At 35.9% G+C, this 17,679-nt stretch overlaps 1 protein-coding gene across 4 annotated transcripts in view; it reads right to left on the reverse strand.

Moving 5' to 3' along the window:
* BOD1L1 (biorientation of chromosomes in cell division 1 like 1) overlaps positions 1-17,679 on the reverse strand; it is a 37,373-nt gene that overhangs the window by 2,005 nt on the left and 17,689 nt on the right. Inside the window, exons 11-24 of one of the 4 annotated variants that reach the window (XM_086611307.1) lie at positions 17,172-17,239; positions 15,547-15,616; positions 12,947-12,990; positions 11,956-12,043; positions 10,801-10,880; positions 10,047-10,130; positions 8,928-9,035; positions 8,094-8,169; positions 7,979-8,013; positions 5,977-6,022; positions 2,984-3,018; positions 2,780-2,864; positions 2,180-2,333; positions 313-456 (exon numbers count right to left, since the gene is read on the reverse strand). In XM_086611307.1, coding sequence (XP_086467433.1) covers positions 313-456; positions 2,180-2,333; positions 2,780-2,864; positions 2,984-3,018; positions 5,977-6,022; positions 7,979-8,013; positions 8,094-8,169; positions 8,928-9,035; positions 10,047-10,130; positions 10,801-10,880; positions 11,956-12,043; positions 12,947-12,990; positions 15,547-15,616; positions 17,172-17,239 — 1,117 coding nt within the window. Of the gene's footprint in view, positions 1-312; positions 457-2,179; positions 2,334-2,779; positions 2,865-2,983; positions 3,019-5,976; positions 6,023-7,978; positions 8,014-8,093; positions 8,170-8,927; positions 9,036-10,045; positions 10,131-10,800; positions 10,881-11,955; positions 12,044-12,946; positions 12,991-15,546; positions 15,617-17,171; positions 17,240-17,679 lie in introns of those variants that run through there. The other 3 variants (XM_086611308.1, XM_086611309.1, XM_086611310.1) reach the window with 3 other exon arrangements.

Genomic DNA, 17,679 nt, shown 5'->3' on the forward strand with positions numbered 1-17,679 from the left:
AGCTGCTCTTCCCCCCCATTCAGGAAAGAATCACAGCTAAAGTTAAAATACTGCATAACAGCACTTTCAGATTCTCTCAAGGGGTTTCTGAGGATGGAAAGAAAAAAATTCTATTTGTCCAAATGTTAAAGAAAGGAAGAAAAAACAAACAGAAGAAAACACTTAAAAAGCTTTTATATATCACAAGAGAACAGAACAGAGCAAAGCTAGACTGCTGTTCAGATTTTGAAGCAGTGTACTACATGGAAGGAAAGGATCAATGTAGTGGCTTTCAAAACAAATAATGGAAGTGGATTCAACTTTAACACTTACTGTGTCAACGGAGGAGATTTATTAATTTTTGTATCACTTAGAGATGTTTTTTTTGCTGCTAGGTTCTGTCGTTTTCTAGGAGAAACTGAACTTGGACTGCTGCCTTTAGAAGTTGCACGTGTGGTTGGCTTGCTGGGCTGCTTTCTGTAATACAAAAGAATGATGCGTGTATATATAACAAAATACTTTTACCAAGTTACTTTCTTCTTGTGTTCCAAGTGCAGAAAATTAAGACCGCACAAAATTAAGACTGCACAGTATTTGCAACAAGTGAACCAAAGATGCCAGAAGAAACAGTGGAAAAAACCCCAACATTTGCATGCTTCAAGACACAAATTGCAATGCCAAGCTGTGTATTTGCATATCAAATATAGAATCAAAGGGCTACTTTACCGACAATACTTAGTATTTAACTAAGTAAAAATCCTAGTTCCAAATATGCAATAATTCTGGCACATAAGTGTCCACGTTTAAAAATCCCAGCTTATAGTACAAGCAGAGAAACAAAAGCAGCAAAGGTGAACAGGCTGCAGAAGAAAAGAGAATTTGTTTGTCGGTTGTAAAGAAAGAACTACTATCAGCTTCAGCATCCACCAGTTCAGAAACGTGAAAAACTGTTTACTGGCAATCAACTCTGTAGTTTGGAAAATGGATTACTAAAGTCAGAAAAACTGATAATGCGACAACGCTGAAGATAAAAAAGTGGCCCCTTCCACAGGATTGTTTGCAGCCTGTTTGCAGCACCTTAAGACACAGATGCTTTGTTACCGTCAGAGCTAAAAAGACAGCACTGGAAATCTGAGACACAAAACAGACACACACATACATCTATAAATAAAAAAAAGTAGATGTTTCCACAAGCAATCAGAATGAAAACACTAAACTTTTATTACAATTTTAGAGTTAACAATTACGTGAGACTAAAGGAAGTCCCTTTGTCTTTACCAAAACAAAGCTGTTATTTGCAAAGTGGTAGTGTAAACTTTCACAGTTTTTATTTAAATAAAGACTACACGACTACTTTCTGATCCAGCTCTGAAACTACGAATTCAAGAGCACACTGTGAACAGTGCTTCAAATGAGCCCCAAAGGCGAACGTATAATACAGTATTCTTGAGAATGAAGTGAACCCAGTGAATTGACAGAAATCTCGCCATGAACATAAAAACAAAGCCTGGACTCCAATTCTGTTCTGGAAGGCAGCAACATAAATTAAAACTTCCCAAAGCTGGTGTCTTTCTTTGTTTCCACAACAAAGTCAAGAGGATGAGCTCTGCTATAATTCAGTTTGTCTACAAAAAGGCAGAGTTATGCTAAGGGAGATGAAGAACAGCTTCTTGAAAACAGAACTCTTGCTACCACACTATTTTTTTTTCGCAGTAAGATTGCCTTCTGAGTTTGCAGATCACCATACTAGAAATTAAATCCTTTAGTGCTGTAGATTCTTGTATTTAATTTAGATAATATTTGGAAGAAACAACGGACATGGAAAATTACATTTCCACCTTGTTCCAACTCCAAACATCAAATGGCAAATTGCACAGTCAAGTCAGAGGTCCCTTTTTATCTATCAGAAACTACATGCCCTTAGACTCAACTTCTGAGACATCAGATCTAGGATGAAGACTGCCAACAAGACCAATTCTTACCTTCTGACATACTCATATGTCTTTTGAGACCCCAACAGTTTCCCCACTTCCCCTTTTGTCTCTTCATCCCTAGAAGAGTAGTACTAGGACTAGAAGGGAAGCTCTCATCAATTTAAAAATAAAAAAAAACCCAACAACAAACCAACCCAATCCAACCCCATGACCGCTGAGAACAACGTAGAAAAAAACCTGCTATTGGTGTCTCTACACACAGTTACCTTTGAGCCTCTAATCTTGTGGCTGATCTAGTTGTGGCCCCAGAGTGTGCTTCGTCATCTTCCTCGCCATCTTCTTCCTCACCTTCCTCCTGCTCTTTTAGTTCATCTTCGGATGATGTTAATTTCCGACGTTTTCTTTCTGGCTCCAGTGTTTCTGTCCATGTAAAATTTTACATATGTGCTATAACTTTCCAAAAGCCCTCCAAAAGGACATGGACACTTAGTTTAGAAAAGGTATTCTATTCAGAAATCCAATTTTAAGTAAGTAATTTTCCATTTCCTTTATGCTTCAACCTTTTTAATTCACACTTGTTTGACTTAATCTTGCTAACACATTCACCATAGTTTACTTATGCAGCTCATAGCCAGAATTCATAGAAAATTCATGAGGCTTTATAGAAGCATCTGGTACGTAGCAATTCTGACATGAGATTACAGCAATTTACACATATTTACATAATATTTACACTAGCTGTAACTCAATGATTTTTCCTCAAGAAAGGAAAATTGAATAAAGCTTATCTTGTTGCTATTAGTAAACAGAAAGGCACAGCAATATCTTTTCATTCTGTTAGAAGCAGCACAGCTTCATGTTTTTACCAGTTTCCTCTGATTGAACCAGAGAACGTCTGGGCTTTCTTCCCCTTTTACGCACAATCATTTCTGCTTTCTCAGCTTCATCGTCCTGAAAAAATAGAATGGAAGCAAGTAAGGCAAGAACAATTAATTTAAACAGAAGAAAGACATTTTTCATTACATTTCATTACTGCTTATGAACTTACAAATTAAAATGGTTGCACTTACATTTGTTGTCTCTTTCTTATTAGATATGTCTGTACCTAAAACGAAGGGAAAGAAGAAAACTTAATCCTGAACTTCAAATCTTTTGCCAAGCAGCTTAAAAAGGAGTTCTTTCAAGCTGTCAACTTTGCATAAACATCACAGAAGCTCAGAAAACATTTAAAGTCTCTATCTATTTTAGAATATGGCTTTGTTGTAGTTTGTTATATACAGAGACTGAGACAATGATTAATTTTTTTTTTTTTTTTTTAAGTCGTAAGGCTTTATATGACTGACACCATTTATTGCTTTGTTGCACACACTGTTTTATCTTAATGGAAAAGCGAAAGTTATTTACCCCTTTCAGCTACTGTCAACCAATTACAAAATCACAGAAAAACTTAGCTTGGAAGGGGCCTCTGGTCATCTAGTCCAATCTCCTATTCAAAGCATGGCTAAATTAGTTAATCTGATCATACCGCTCAAGATCTTGTTCAACTGAATTTTAAAAGCCTCCAAGAACACAGTCCCTCCAGGCAATCTGTTCTAGTGCTAAACTATGCCCATAGTGAAGCACCAAGATGGCTGCAGCTCAAAAAGACAATATTTAAACCCTGTCTAATACCTGGTATGTGAATTACATGGCTTTCTCTGTTGAAGTACTTCTTTCTTTCTTTCAGTTCAGTACTTCTTACAAACTGGCCTGTGTACATTCAAATATACTTATAACCCTTATAACCCACGTCTCAACCTGGCCTCTTTCTGTGGGGGATGCTTACCGCTTCCACCACTACCACCCTGACTAACTCTATGATAATAAAGAGAATATTTTACAAAGCTTTTGAGCTTTGTCAAATGGAACTATCTGTAACACTGCAAGGACAAAACTCCTTAGCAACAGAAGGACAGAAGCAACCTAAACAAGAGCCAGTTTTTACACCTTTTTTCCTCTGCTATAAAATTGCTGCTGACTTTTGTTTTCTGAAAGCTACACAAAAGAAGACACAAACTCTAAACCCATCACCAATTAGTTGGATAGAACAAACAGAAGAACATCAATGCAACGGATCAAAAATAGATCTCAAAGAGCAGAAACATATGCCAAAACACACACAAATTTTTTTGAGTTCCTTTGTTAAGGTTACAGGGAAAAACTTTTACCCAAAAGCAAATGAAATAAAACACAAAGATGTTTAACTATTCAATAAAGAAATGCAATACATTGGACTGACCACTGTATTAAGTCTTTTACACAAAATAAGTCTGATACATAACCAACATTTACTAGTTCTGTTGTGTCCGAAAGACAGAACTTCAAAATTCTGGTAGGTTTTGGCAAGTTTGTAGCAAAATGGTTTTTGATTGAAGAATGCTCCATGTAAGTACAAGACATGTCTGTCTTAACAGACACAACCCTCTCTTTAGGATGTGAAAATGTAGTACTTTTGCCTCAAGGTAAGTACAAAAATAGTAAGCTATAGTATTTTAAAATCTTATTAACTTTATAGCAGCAACTGCTGATTAATGCAAAATAATTCTACTTTCAAGTTCAGTGTCAGTGTTATGGGAGGATGCTGCCTTCAGAAACCAGATGTCTCTTAACTGCATGAGTTATACTGACTGAAGAGAAACTCTCTGCTTCTCACTCTATATGGGATTCTGTCCCTCCTGCAAATCCTCGTGCAGAACACGTAGAAATTAACAGAGTAAGTGAACTGCACAGAGAGATTCCACTTTGTTTTCTTTTCACTGCCAGAGGTTTTCATCTCCTTGTCTCACACGTATGCTAACGTACGATGAGAAGCTTAATAGCTTATTTCATCCACTTTATACACTCTTCTCAATATCACTGTGACATCAACAGCCTTTTACCTGGAAAACAGAATGTCACTTAGCACACCAAACTAAGCTTTAAGTACACATTCAGGTGTCTGTCCTTTTAAATAAAAAGCAAACCAGAATGCACGTTTACATCTTTCTCGCATTGTTGTCTGTTCTCTTTGCAGTTGATAGAAACCAAGTACCACACAACCAGTTAACCCTCCAGAGACAATTCTGAAGCATATGGATTAAAACTGACATATTAACAAATGCAGAGAAAGTAGGAAACAGTCCATATGTGCAGTGCAGCCAGATTAATATCTCTGTAGAAACCTAAACTTTTGGAAACTCCTGAAGATTTGTTTTGAAGACTTGTTTTCTCAGGTTTGTATTTGTTTACAAACCATTTTTTAACACCCCTTTCAGGTTCATCTGCTTCCTGAATGGATTTTAAAGTCTATTTTATGAACGGCCATAATTAAAAAGACACATTTAAACACTAGTGCGGTTCAGATCCTATACATGCAAAATATTAACTATGCTATCTAAAATTCACCAAAGTTTGACCTCTTACAAATCACAGATGTTTGAACAGGAAAGAGAAACAGAGAAGCACCTCACTTTATTTGACTTTAGTTTGAAGCGCTGAAAGTACAGTTCTGAATAAAGATAAGCCATCACCTTCTAAATACCTTAACAGCAGTTGTGAGAGGGGAAAGAAATATCTTCTCAAGCTACCACTAAGCTCTTTAGACATATATCCACAGATAATTCAATTAACTGAACAAAACTTGAAATTTTAAAACAGTTAAGGTAATAAGCATGATTGATAGTTGCAGTATGAAAGAAAATAAGAACCAGTTTGATGGCATACCTACCTGCCTCTGAAGCACTGCCATGTGCCTACCCACACAAACAAATTATTTGGTGTATTCTGCAATGCATTATTCAGCACTTCACAGTGCTGCTGCGTCTTCGAAAAAAGTTCTTACCAAGTTGCTCTTTTTTAAAATTAAAAACTCAGAAGGAATTAGGGACAAGTTTTCACTGTTCTGTTTACTCAGATGTTTTCACATGTTGATAATACTGACTGCCAGAGATGATGTTTAAGAAGGACTCATGCGATTTTCTTGAAAACCCTCTTTTATTTCTTCCATCTTTTGTTTTATTTGTTAAAGCAGGTATCATTTGCTTACCTGTTTGAGGTGTTTTTCCTCTACTTGCAAAGACAGGAAACTGAAGCTGAAATAAAAAAGTGAGTTTTTTAATTTAAAGAAAATAAAAAAAATCCAAGATTGTATTACATAAACACAGAAACTTGTTCCCATTCATAGCAGAACATATCTGCAAATCTAGAAAACATGAACATTCTAACAAACATACGGAAAGCTTGTACTGAGTTTCTTAACAGTAGCATGCATTTTTCCATTTATGAAACGACTCAAATCAGGCTATAAACAAAACAAATCATTGCAGTTTCAGTAATCTAATTTGACAGTAAAGTCATTGCAATAAAAGACACAAAGTTAAAAGTAGTTTCTGTCAAATACATTTCTGAAAACTTAAATTATCAACAATACAAAGTTTAGTGCAATCACTTTACGTACTCACATACACAGATTTGCAGAATTATAAATCACAGAATTTTATATTTACTCAGAATGCAGAAAAAGCTATGTACAATTACATTATCTCCTATGATGACTGTCAAAAAAATCCAGTTGCTTTCATCACTGAACAACTACACTAGGATGTCTATGCTTCCTTTGAAGTAGCAACACATTCTCAAAGCAGCCTAGGGGAAACTGTCATGGCAAAGATAGTACCTCACCTCACAGAATCACTATCTCAGATGGAGGGCAGATATCGATCCACCTGGAGCCAGTCTGTAACTGACTGACACACCAATCAGTCATCACTAAGAGGTACAAAACCTTTAAAATAGTTGAACTAGAACAAGATGATTCTGTTCCAGTACTGGGAGTGCCAAGGTATATCTATTTTGAGGGGAATTTTAAAATTATTTTTAATTCTTGTTGGAAAAACCCCAAACAATCCAATAAAACAACAACAAACCCACAAAAAACCGCACCCAAAACTCCCCTCAAAAAACAAACACCAAAATCAGTTTAAATAACACTAAATTACATTTCATTAAATTAATACTGGGGGGGAGGGAGGCGTAGCAGGAAATCAATTGGGAAAAGATGAGGAATTTTGTAACAAAAGTCTTTCAGATCTGTAGAAAGGACAGGACTCAAAGGGCTGCCTGAAATGCTGCAAGGACAGAACAAGCAGGGATGAGGACTCCTGCTATCTATAGCCTACATAAGTTCTCAAGACTTCATGGCAGCTGGTGCATCACCAGGCAAGCAGGCAGAAACTATGAGCTTCAACACAACTTTGTTTTTAAAATAATCTCTTTTCTATGAATAACTTTGATTCTGACATACAGGAATTCCCAAAAGACGAGCCTTCCACCAGAATAAATCCAACTAGTTGTACTCCACAAATATGCCTGACCCATTAATGCCTTGTGCTGTAATCCAACTGGATTGCAGAAACATTCTCGACAGAATACTTTCTTAGCTTTCAATGTACTTCATGTGGGTTAAGAAATTAAGGTATCGCTGAGCTTTAAAAGACAGAGGCACGTTTCATGAGCTCTTAAGCTACTAACCAGCATGTGTCTATCTTTTGAATGAACTGTACATGTCATATAAACACATCTGCATTACATAATACTTTATTTTACAGATATTAAAAGCTACTATGAGCTATTATTCTGATAGGTTCAGCAGAGAGCAAACCCCCAAGTTTTCGAAACAAGGTGATCTTTGATCTTTAGGCCAAAATCACTCTCAGCACAAATTGAGAGATGTATGCACACAAGCAGAATTTCACCCTGCATACAAATATACTTCTAGCCAGTATACTTACACTTAGATTTGTATTAAGTATGTTGTACTAAGTTTGATTCTGTTAGGGGTTATTTGCTGTATTCACACTTAATAGTATATTTTGCTTACAAAGTTCAGTTATATTAGGAGATACTATTAATAGTTTTTGTTTGCTTAGACTGAACTCAATTTTCAAGTTTTCCATACGATGTTTCTGAAATACTGTTAACTGTTACACAGATAAATGGCTCTTGAATTACTGTGTTTAAATGCACCCAAACAAAATAAAGGCACTTACATTCCCAGTGCTCATATCAGCTTTTGACTCCCCACCTGAGGGAAGAAATATGAATTCAGAACTTGAACATCACTGTTTTCCTTGTTTTCCCATACAGGTATTATGAGCTACTTACCACCAGGCTGTACAGCTTCAAGAGGGTATTTACGAGGCCTTCCCCTTTTCCGTTTCACTATTACAGGCTGATTTTCCTATTAAAAGTAAAGGACAAAAATATTTTAGTTACTGTAACTGACATTTAGCATTTGAGCAATCTAATACAAAGATTGCTGATAACTTCATAATACGATTGTAGCAGAAATAGAGCTCATCAGCTTAAAAATATAGATGAGGCAGGTTTCATAGGAAGAGACACTGCCTGTTATGTAAACCATTGATATGGTCGAAAAGAAACAAGACAACTGCAAATCCTACAAAATTCTCTGTGGCTGGCCTCGGGCAAAAAGAATGCCTGAGAACACAGTGCCTTCTGCTCCTGTCTTCCCAACAACTGTCACTTGGTCTCACAAATACTGCTGGCTTACCCTATATATCCCACCACATCTTTTCAGTCTTGCAAGAACTGCAAATGTATCTTGTGAGCCTCTTTTCCCAATGCCATATAGCACAGGCTACACTTTTTAACAGTTGAGGAATCAAACAGTCAATATCCTAGTCATCCCAATATACAGGCTGGTGATGTTATCTATATAAAACAGGGCTCTTCCTTTGAAGTTTAAGCTTTGAAAGACAACTTTAAATTATGAATATGGTCAGATGTTTACATCACAAAGATCCCCAATCTCAGATCACAAGATCCCCAATAATAGACTTTCTCCTATTTATAAGGAAAGAAGGTTAAGTGCCTCATTCAGCATTTACTGAAGTCTAGCTATGTCTCCTCTCACAATGGGCAAAATTATTTTCAGCGTGAACCTGCATTACCTCAGTTAGTTATAAGACCACTCACCTCTGGAGAATTTTCATTTGATTCTAGACTGTACGTTTCCTTTTCAGACATTTCCTGTTCAATAGTAAATTCATCTTCACACATACAAAAAAACAAGAAGAGAGAAACGATACACCTCTGTTTTATTGGACAAAGAAAAAAGTACAAGCCACAACCCCTGCATTAAAAGCATTATTTCATTCTGTACCCCAAAATTACCTAAAAACACCCATCAGAAACAAACTATTTCCCTTGTAGCAACAATTTATTGGACTGCCAGAATGCTTCCCTAACACTAGATGAGTTCAGCTGCTCTTCTAATTTAAGGTAAAAACAAAAGCTCGAGAGTGTAACCCACTGTAAAATAGTAAGATAAATATAAGCCACTATTCAATTTTCTCCTACATTCCACAAAACAGGAAGCTGAACAGTTTCAGACTTGTCAACATGCTCACTGGAGAGACAAACCCAGAAATAGGTCAAACTAACATTAGGAAAGACACGCTGTTCACACAAAGACAGACTGACATTACATCGAAGCCAATATTAACACTATGGACCCACCATATTTTATTATTTATTATTTATTATTTATTATTTATTATTTATTTATCATTTATTATTTATTATTTATTTTAGTGCAATAAGTCAACTATGACAGTGCAACTTGCACACTCTTTCCTGGTTGGTCTCTCCACAGAAACAAAACAAGACTGATTTTGATGGTGAATATGTCATGGTTTTTTTCATGACATGTCACCTATTATTTGTGGTCAGAGTTACGAGGAGTTGTTCTTGTCACACACCCAGATTGTGCCATTTCCTTATCCACCTGTTTATCTGCAATTAGCATTCCTACCCAAGGTCCATGCTGAAGCAATAACAGAGTGGATGGGTGACAGCACAGCAGAAACATCAGATCTGCTCTCACCATTAAAGGAACTAGGATTAATGCTTTATTTGATAGCAGTAATAGAACAGACAGTAACTAGAGAATATATGCAAGTATCTGCTGAGATCAAAGTTGCTGGGATTAAACTGGGATCAAGTTCCTAATTTCTCTCAGAATCATTCAAATGCAAAGAAATTAGCATTCAGTATGGATTCAAAAAATTGCCCAGAATGGGCAGTTTCATTACCTTTTTCTTCCATAGTACTTTTAGGAGGTGTATGCTTTACATCAATTTCTTTGGACACTTCTGCCATATCACCCGAAATAACTTCCTACATTATTTTGAAACAACAAAGAAAAGAGTGTATTACTACAAATTAAAGACCATTGTCAGTTACTTATCCAAACCCCCCCACCCCAATACATGAGTAGTTATTTTATTCATCAAGATTTCGTAGTGTCTCTTAAAAACTTTGATACTGAGAAGCTTCATCAAAATCAATGGGCGAGGTAGTCCCAAATATTCTGCGCGTACTCTTAAAAGGAACATCTATTTTGTCCCAAATTCCTGTTTTGTCTTAGAAGGGATCAGTGCAAATCCATAACTCAGTAAAGTCCAATACCCTTTTGCCAATCTGAGATCAGTATGACCATGAAGATGCTGAACCGACTGGACAGCTGGGATCCAGCAACATTCCATCTGATCCCAAGCTCCCAACTATTGTGCAAATTGGGCCACCACATCTCAAAGGGATTGAGGTGCTGTGCACACCACCACAGACCTTTGTCTTCTTTTTTTTAAATTGTCTCCCCCTTGAAAAGTGAGTATCATTCTGTAGTCAGTTATTTTGTATTCAAGACAATGCAAAAGTAGTTTGTAATTTTTTAGTTTTTAATAATGAAAATACCTCCCAAAATAAACTACTATAGAAATAAAAACATAGACTTCCATCTTATTTACATTATAATTGCAGAACATTAAAAAAAGGTTCTTGAAAATACCTTGATGTTATCAGGTTTTCTTTTGGAACACTGACTTTGTTCATCAGCTTTTCTCACATCCTGAGTAATCAGCTGGTTGCCTGCAAAATCAAACAACACCTCAAGTGTTAAAAAATTGCCTTCTGCATTTGTCAGATTTTGATATCTCTTTTCTATCAGCTCATAATTACTGCAATTCAAAAGATTCTGAAAAGCAGCATCTTATTTAGAAAAATATGAAGTTAAGCTAACTCCTCCTCGAAAAGGGAAGGCAAAACAATTACAAAAAAAGAATTCCATGTTTCTTGTATATTATAGGTGTGGTTTGGTTTTTTTTGTTTGTTTTTAATGATAAGCTCAGAAATGAAATTTGACAGGTACTACCTCAAGAAATAAAATATCAATCTTCGACTCATCCAGAGACAGAGAAAGCAGTTAATGCTACGTGGGACACTATAATGAATACACAGCATGGCTTCTAATTACTCAAGTCATCAAATCAAAATTCTTACAAAACAGAACTGTTATAATAAAAAGTGACATTATCCTATTTTTTAAATTGTTGGGATGTCAAAAAGGCAAAAGCAGTTGAGAACAGAGCTTGAATAGATATTACACAGTCAGTCTCATTATGTCAACAAAATGTCTAACTTAGAAATAAGTTGACTTTATCTAACTTTAACTTAGAAATGTTTATGCCATTCAATGGACTGAATTCCTGCTGAATTTTTGCTTCCAGACAAAGAAAAGGTTACACCAAAGCTTAGTTCTTTCCAATCTAACAGAAGGAAGCATCCAGCCTCCCAGTCTGTTGAATGCCTACATTTTCCTCTGATGATCAGCTTTCCTCAGGTCTATATTCCTTCCCTGTGTTTTGTTTAAAAAGGATAAAATTAGTAATTATTTTAAAGACTAAACAAAAAAGTTTGTTCACTTACAATCAAAAATGCTACTACAATACTCTTTGGTGCAGTATTAATTTTTTTATCATATTTTTATCAAATATATAAACTGTAACATTAAAAATTGTTTTGTGAAGAACAATTGCTTTGGAGTTTGGAATTCCCCATATTCCATTTTTTCCTCCAAAACACCATTTTATGGCCTAATCGCAGTAGAACTTTGTTTTGCAGAAGAAAAGCTTTACCCAAATTTGTGTAGTTCTGTATCGCTTACATTTTTCTGTATCCATTGTTCCTGATGATTTACACTGTATTCCTCTAGATCCATGTTCTTCAGTTATCTGGGTATCCAAGTTTTCCACCTACACATACCACAAAGAAAGGTAACTCCTTATCTTCTTTTTTCCACAAAGTTTATAAACACAGGAGGGAGAAAGTTTTTCCTATTTGCTACTTTCAAGTACAACACGCATGAAAATGGAAAGCGGCAGTATTACAAAAGCAATTTATTCCTAGAGCTCAAGTAATGTTACTACTATAGGAAGGCACCATGAAAGAACTTCTGACTGGTAGTGTTTTCAGAATTTCTAACTGGTATTTTTAACTAAACACCCTACTATGTACTTTAAAAGCAGTTTATCATGGCAATTCATACACAATATTTTTGTATTTAAAAGAAAGACACTCTCCTACATGCAGAAACAGGAGCATCATCTCACTGGGGCCAGAAATATGTCCAACCAGCACTACAATACAGTAATAAACAAATTTATTACTCAATTTTAAGAACTCAGAAACACATTTTTTAGCTTGTCATCTGTGTTGAATGTCTTGTTTCTGTTCCATAAGAAACACTTTATGTTCGCAACTTTCCCAGTTTTCTCTTTTATAAGTTCCAAGTTCTTGTGAAATCACAGTAGACTGCTTCAAAAGAACAGGTTTCCAGTCCTGATCAAAAGTCCCAAGCATAATCCCTACTTTTGTTCTCTATTCTGAAGGAGGACAATCAAGATTGTCTTTCTGTCAGTTACAACAGCCTTGAAATAGTAATAGACTGTGCGACAACAATACAAGAAGATTTACTGGCAAATTTAAAAGAATAATTAGACATCAACCTACACAGCTGCACAGTCTCAGTATACATAGGCTCTACATATACAAAAATATTTTCCTTTAGAGAATATTTAATGTAAATAGATGTAAATGCAAGTAAGAAAAAAAGCAGCACAGACTTGGAGAGTAAATTTAAAAAACAAGGAACTTACATGGAAAGTTTCTTTTTCTAAAGTAACATTCCTCTGCAGCAAATCTATTAAAAAATAATAATTACAAAAATAATCAGAAAAGCTAAGCAAGAGTGAAGTATCACAGTATTCTCTACTTCATCTCTCTGAAAGGATTCCAGAGTACCTGCAGCTATATAAATCTTGCTTTCAGTGTTGAAAATAAGAGGTATCCAATTTTCTCTGTAACAATGTTTGAACAAAAAAATAAAAATAAAGAATATGGATTTCTAAAGCACAGGAAAAATGAGAATCATTTTATGGCTGATATACAGGCAAGTAGAGGGCTTTCATCTTTGAGATATATGATAACTTTGACATTTCAAATGGAGTTCTAGAAATTGAATGGATCAGAACTGTATCCATCACAACCCTGGCTGTTAGATCATGGGATGAAGTAAAACGCGATGAAAACTGTGCTCTAACACCATGTTTCCATAGAACTAAGGTTTGTATAACTGTACTGGCGAGATCTGTGGCTGATACAGTGCGCATACGGAACTTGCCCAACTGCCAGACTCTACTGTACTCTAACTCTGGCTCTGGTGAAGTACAGCCTTATCCTTCCATATCACAAAAACGTGGAAGATATTTATGTATTATGGGAGCTGATGAGTGCACTCTGCACTTTTTCAAAGTTCTGTAACTTTCAAAGCTGTTTCATATAGATATATAAAGAGAATCATAAAGAAGATGCTCCATCAAGCAAAACCCATTAAAGTCTGAATCATAAATGCACTGAATTAATATTTTAACTAAAACCCAGAAAAGCTGCTAAAACACTCCAAGCAGTTTTTGTTTCGGCTACAATACGAACATAAACCTATGATCCAATAAACCCACTCTATTCTACATGGAATTTTACATAGGTTAGCTCACTTCTTAAATCTACATGTTTTAGCAACAATTATTCCACAGCTATACTGGTTAGTTGCACATCTTTCAACTTTTAAAGCAGTGTCAAATGAAGAGCTAGATCCTACCCACTCAAACAGCAATGATGTGTTTACATTCCAAGGAATCTTGGACTACTAAACTACTGTGTCTGCTGTTCATACTCATGACAGGACACACATTTGTCTTTTAAACAACTTCCTTTTACGTACGTTGAGCTATATGTATATATGCATATATATAAAGAGACATTATTGTATGGTGGGAGAGAAAGAAAAGACTCTCCACCAAGAGCTACAAAGCATTATTCTTCAGCATTTGTCATCTCCAACATGATTTACACAACAAATGGATTTTTGTTAAACATTTTACATTGAACAAGACTATCACGACCAGTGTAATCTGCACATTTTATATTTTAAATACTGTCTGTCTGGGTGACTGAGTGATGTGAAGTGGCACAGTTATTCAGGCACTTCAAAGAAATCTCACAGTAAAGAAAAACTGGTTTCAGTTTTGGATCTGCTGTCCTGAAGTCCACATTATTCTAACCCATTCTCAGGGTCTACATTTTCTTTCTTGTCAGCAGAGCATGTCTCTTATCACTTACATGAATACACACCACCAGTAAACTAGGTATGTGAATTCGACTTACCCCAGGAAAAAAAAGCAATCCTCATATCTCACTTTACTCCTTGTTTTGTCTTTTATTTGGTAAATGATTATTTGGGTAAGCATGTCTAAAAATTTGCAAGTGAGCTTTACAGTGTGTCCTTTCATAGCATTTAGGCTATTTCAGTCGCAACTTTCCATAAGAAGACACACATCTTTAACTTCTTTGGACTCTATATACAGCAATATCACTGGTAATTCATTTTTGTTTTGCTTGTTATTCCATTAAATGAGGATTAACTCTAATCTATAGTGTTGTAAATATCTTTGTAATGCATCTAGAGCACCAAATCCATCAAGATGGGAGCAAAGCAGGGGTTTGTTTCTGCTTTAATAGGAAAACCAAACAATTGTCACACATTTTAAAATGATGCGGTTTTGGGAAACTGATTTTTTTCTGCCATTTAAGAATAATTCAACACATGGAAAGGAATTACTGAGCACAGATCCAAGTTGACTAATTGAGATTTCTAGCTAGGTGATTACCTACTTATAAGTGCTCTTCAAATTTCAATGGATGGTCAGAAATATTTTAAACTTCTGGAGAGTGAAAAATAAAAATAAAATAAATTAAATCTTTCTGTAAAGTCTCTGTGACTTAGTCATACACTACTTGCTGTTGTCATATCCTCAAAGGGCCTGTCACAACACCCGAAACAAGGACGTTCTAGCTTTTGAAGGAAGAAATCCATTCTTTGCAGAAGTTTCTGTATCTTTCCCAAGCAAACATTTTTCTCTATTTATTGATTTTACACAGAATGTTATCAGTCTACTTCTTTAAAATCCTAAATGCTTTCCACCTTTCTTTCAGCATATCATACTAGAAGAAAAGGCTGCTCCCCCCCACTTCTTTCCCACAAACCAAATGTAAAGCCACATGAGCTCCTAGAAACATTCCAAGAAGATTTCTACAGGCTTTGCTTCAATCTCTCCACACATACCAATCTACAACTCCCCCATCATAGGTAATAGTCAAATCAATATGAAAAGTAAACTGCCATCAGTATAAAAGTCACCTTTCTGAAACTCTTTAATATGAAGATCCACAAATTCCTCTTCACTTCTTGGACTTTCGGGTTGTTGTGGCTAAACACAAAATCAAAGGAAACAAAAATGTCACAGAGATGCAGAACACGTATGTCTCACTCCCCTCCCTCCTGTCATGACAAGCATTGTCTTATCATCATTTATAAAGGTCTTCAAAAGTTTTCTTATTAAGACAGCAGTACAAATATTAACAAGGAACGCTGGCAGAGCTTAGTCCCACTACTGACAAACTGTATAGCACCACAGCCTGGAGCTTAGAGTGAACGCTGGTACCAGAGTTCAGTTTAACAAGGAGACCATAAAAGAAATCTCAGGAAGTCAAGATACAACGTCTACTCTAAGGTGAGTTCCAAATGCAACCAACATTCTAGAAATGTTTATGTATACAGAAAAATATGTGCCTGCCTGCAATGTATAACCAAGTACAGCGAACTCTTTCCAACTCACGTGGTTGTTTTTTTTTTTGTGGTGTTTGGGTTTTTTTTCTAAACAAAAAATTCCAAGTTGCAGATGAGCTATATGTTACTGATGCATAGATAAGTACACTTAGCTCTGTATAGCATTAAGTCAGATCTGAGCTCTGTAAACTCAGACACAGTGCCACGTGAACATGGCTATACTGACTCTAGGACCATCTCTTGTTGGCAAACAGTACAGCTGTTTGCAGGTGGAACTCAACTCAAATCCATAAATCCCACTAGACGGAGGCTGACTTGGATTTGGATTTTCCTGAAGTGTATCCCAGGTATCAAAACCATGGTTCAGAAATACTAAACTGGTCTGCCCTGGAGCTGAAACCAGTAACCCTGTGCAGACCTACCCTTTCAGAGATGCTTGAGAGTCTCTGAACCATGTTCTCCCTCAAAATGCTTATCATCAGCATTTGACAAGGTATGAATTCATGGATCCAGTCCTGAATTTTAATGAAGAATTAACGCATCTGGCATCTTGGCCAGTCTGGACCACAGCACAGACACACAAAGTGACAGGCTCATCTTTGGTTTTACACAAGCTATAAGTGAGCATGAGTCCCAATACCCTAGATTATTCAGGATGCCCTACCCTTCAGTTACAGCAGGTAACGGGCTGCAGTTATCACAGTACATTACAGCAGCAAGTGTTCCTCAAACATACAGAGAATGGGCAAGTCTGAAGACTGGCATGGAAGTGATACATTGAACGGAACATCAGTCTATGTTTATAATTTCAAAACACTAAACTAATAATTGCCAACTGTAAGTGCTAAGGTATGGATGACTATTTTACAAGTACTACGACAAGCAACATGCATACAGTGTGACCAATTCTAAAAAAAAGCAAACTTGGATGTCATGGTCACAGGAGGAGCATGGCTGGGGGAGAGGCAAGGGGCAGGGATTGGTTCTACCACAGAACAACACAGACAGCCCACAATTTAAATGCCAGCTGCTTAGAAACACACAGCTGAATAATCTGAAAAATGACCCTTTGAAAGTTTTGAAGTTCAAATGCTACTTTTGCTTCACAAAAATCAAAAGGTATAGTAAGAAACCCTCGCAAGATGTATAATTATACAAGAAATATATAGTCAAAATTTTCAAAATAACATAAATACCTCTTCAGTTCTCAAGTTAGTTTCAAATTCTAGTTCTTCTGCCAACTTTGGTAAAGCTGCATTATTGCCTAATGAAATACAAATATGTTAAAATTATTAGATTACATTATGCTGTATTTATTTCATGCTACAATAGGATGCTATTTCTCAGTACCACCTCATGAACACAGCATAAGAATTTAATCCCTTCCTGTAGGCAATGGAAACAATAGTAAGTCTGTCTGCAGCAAACCAGCTCAAAAAAAATAACTTGGCATCTGCAAGAACACAAGTACTTCTATGTTTTCCTTAAGTACAAAACGATTGGAAAATATGGGCTATCAGGATTTACCATAGCTTATTTATGAATTCTGACGTTGGCTTTTTTCCTTGTTTTTCCTTTAAAAGATACCAACAGATTTGTCAGACCAAATTCCAAACAGCAAATTACCTCTGTATTAATTAATGCAGATCGAAGAGTTAATACTTAAGATAAGGATTTAGATCTTACTGTCACAGAAAAATTAGA

Source organism: Tauraco erythrolophus, chromosome 5 (assembly GCF_009769465.1).
Source record: "Tauraco erythrolophus isolate bTauEry1 chromosome 5, bTauEry1.pri, whole genome shotgun sequence".
NCBI lineage: Eukaryota > Metazoa > Chordata > Aves > Musophagiformes > Musophagidae > Tauraco > Tauraco erythrolophus.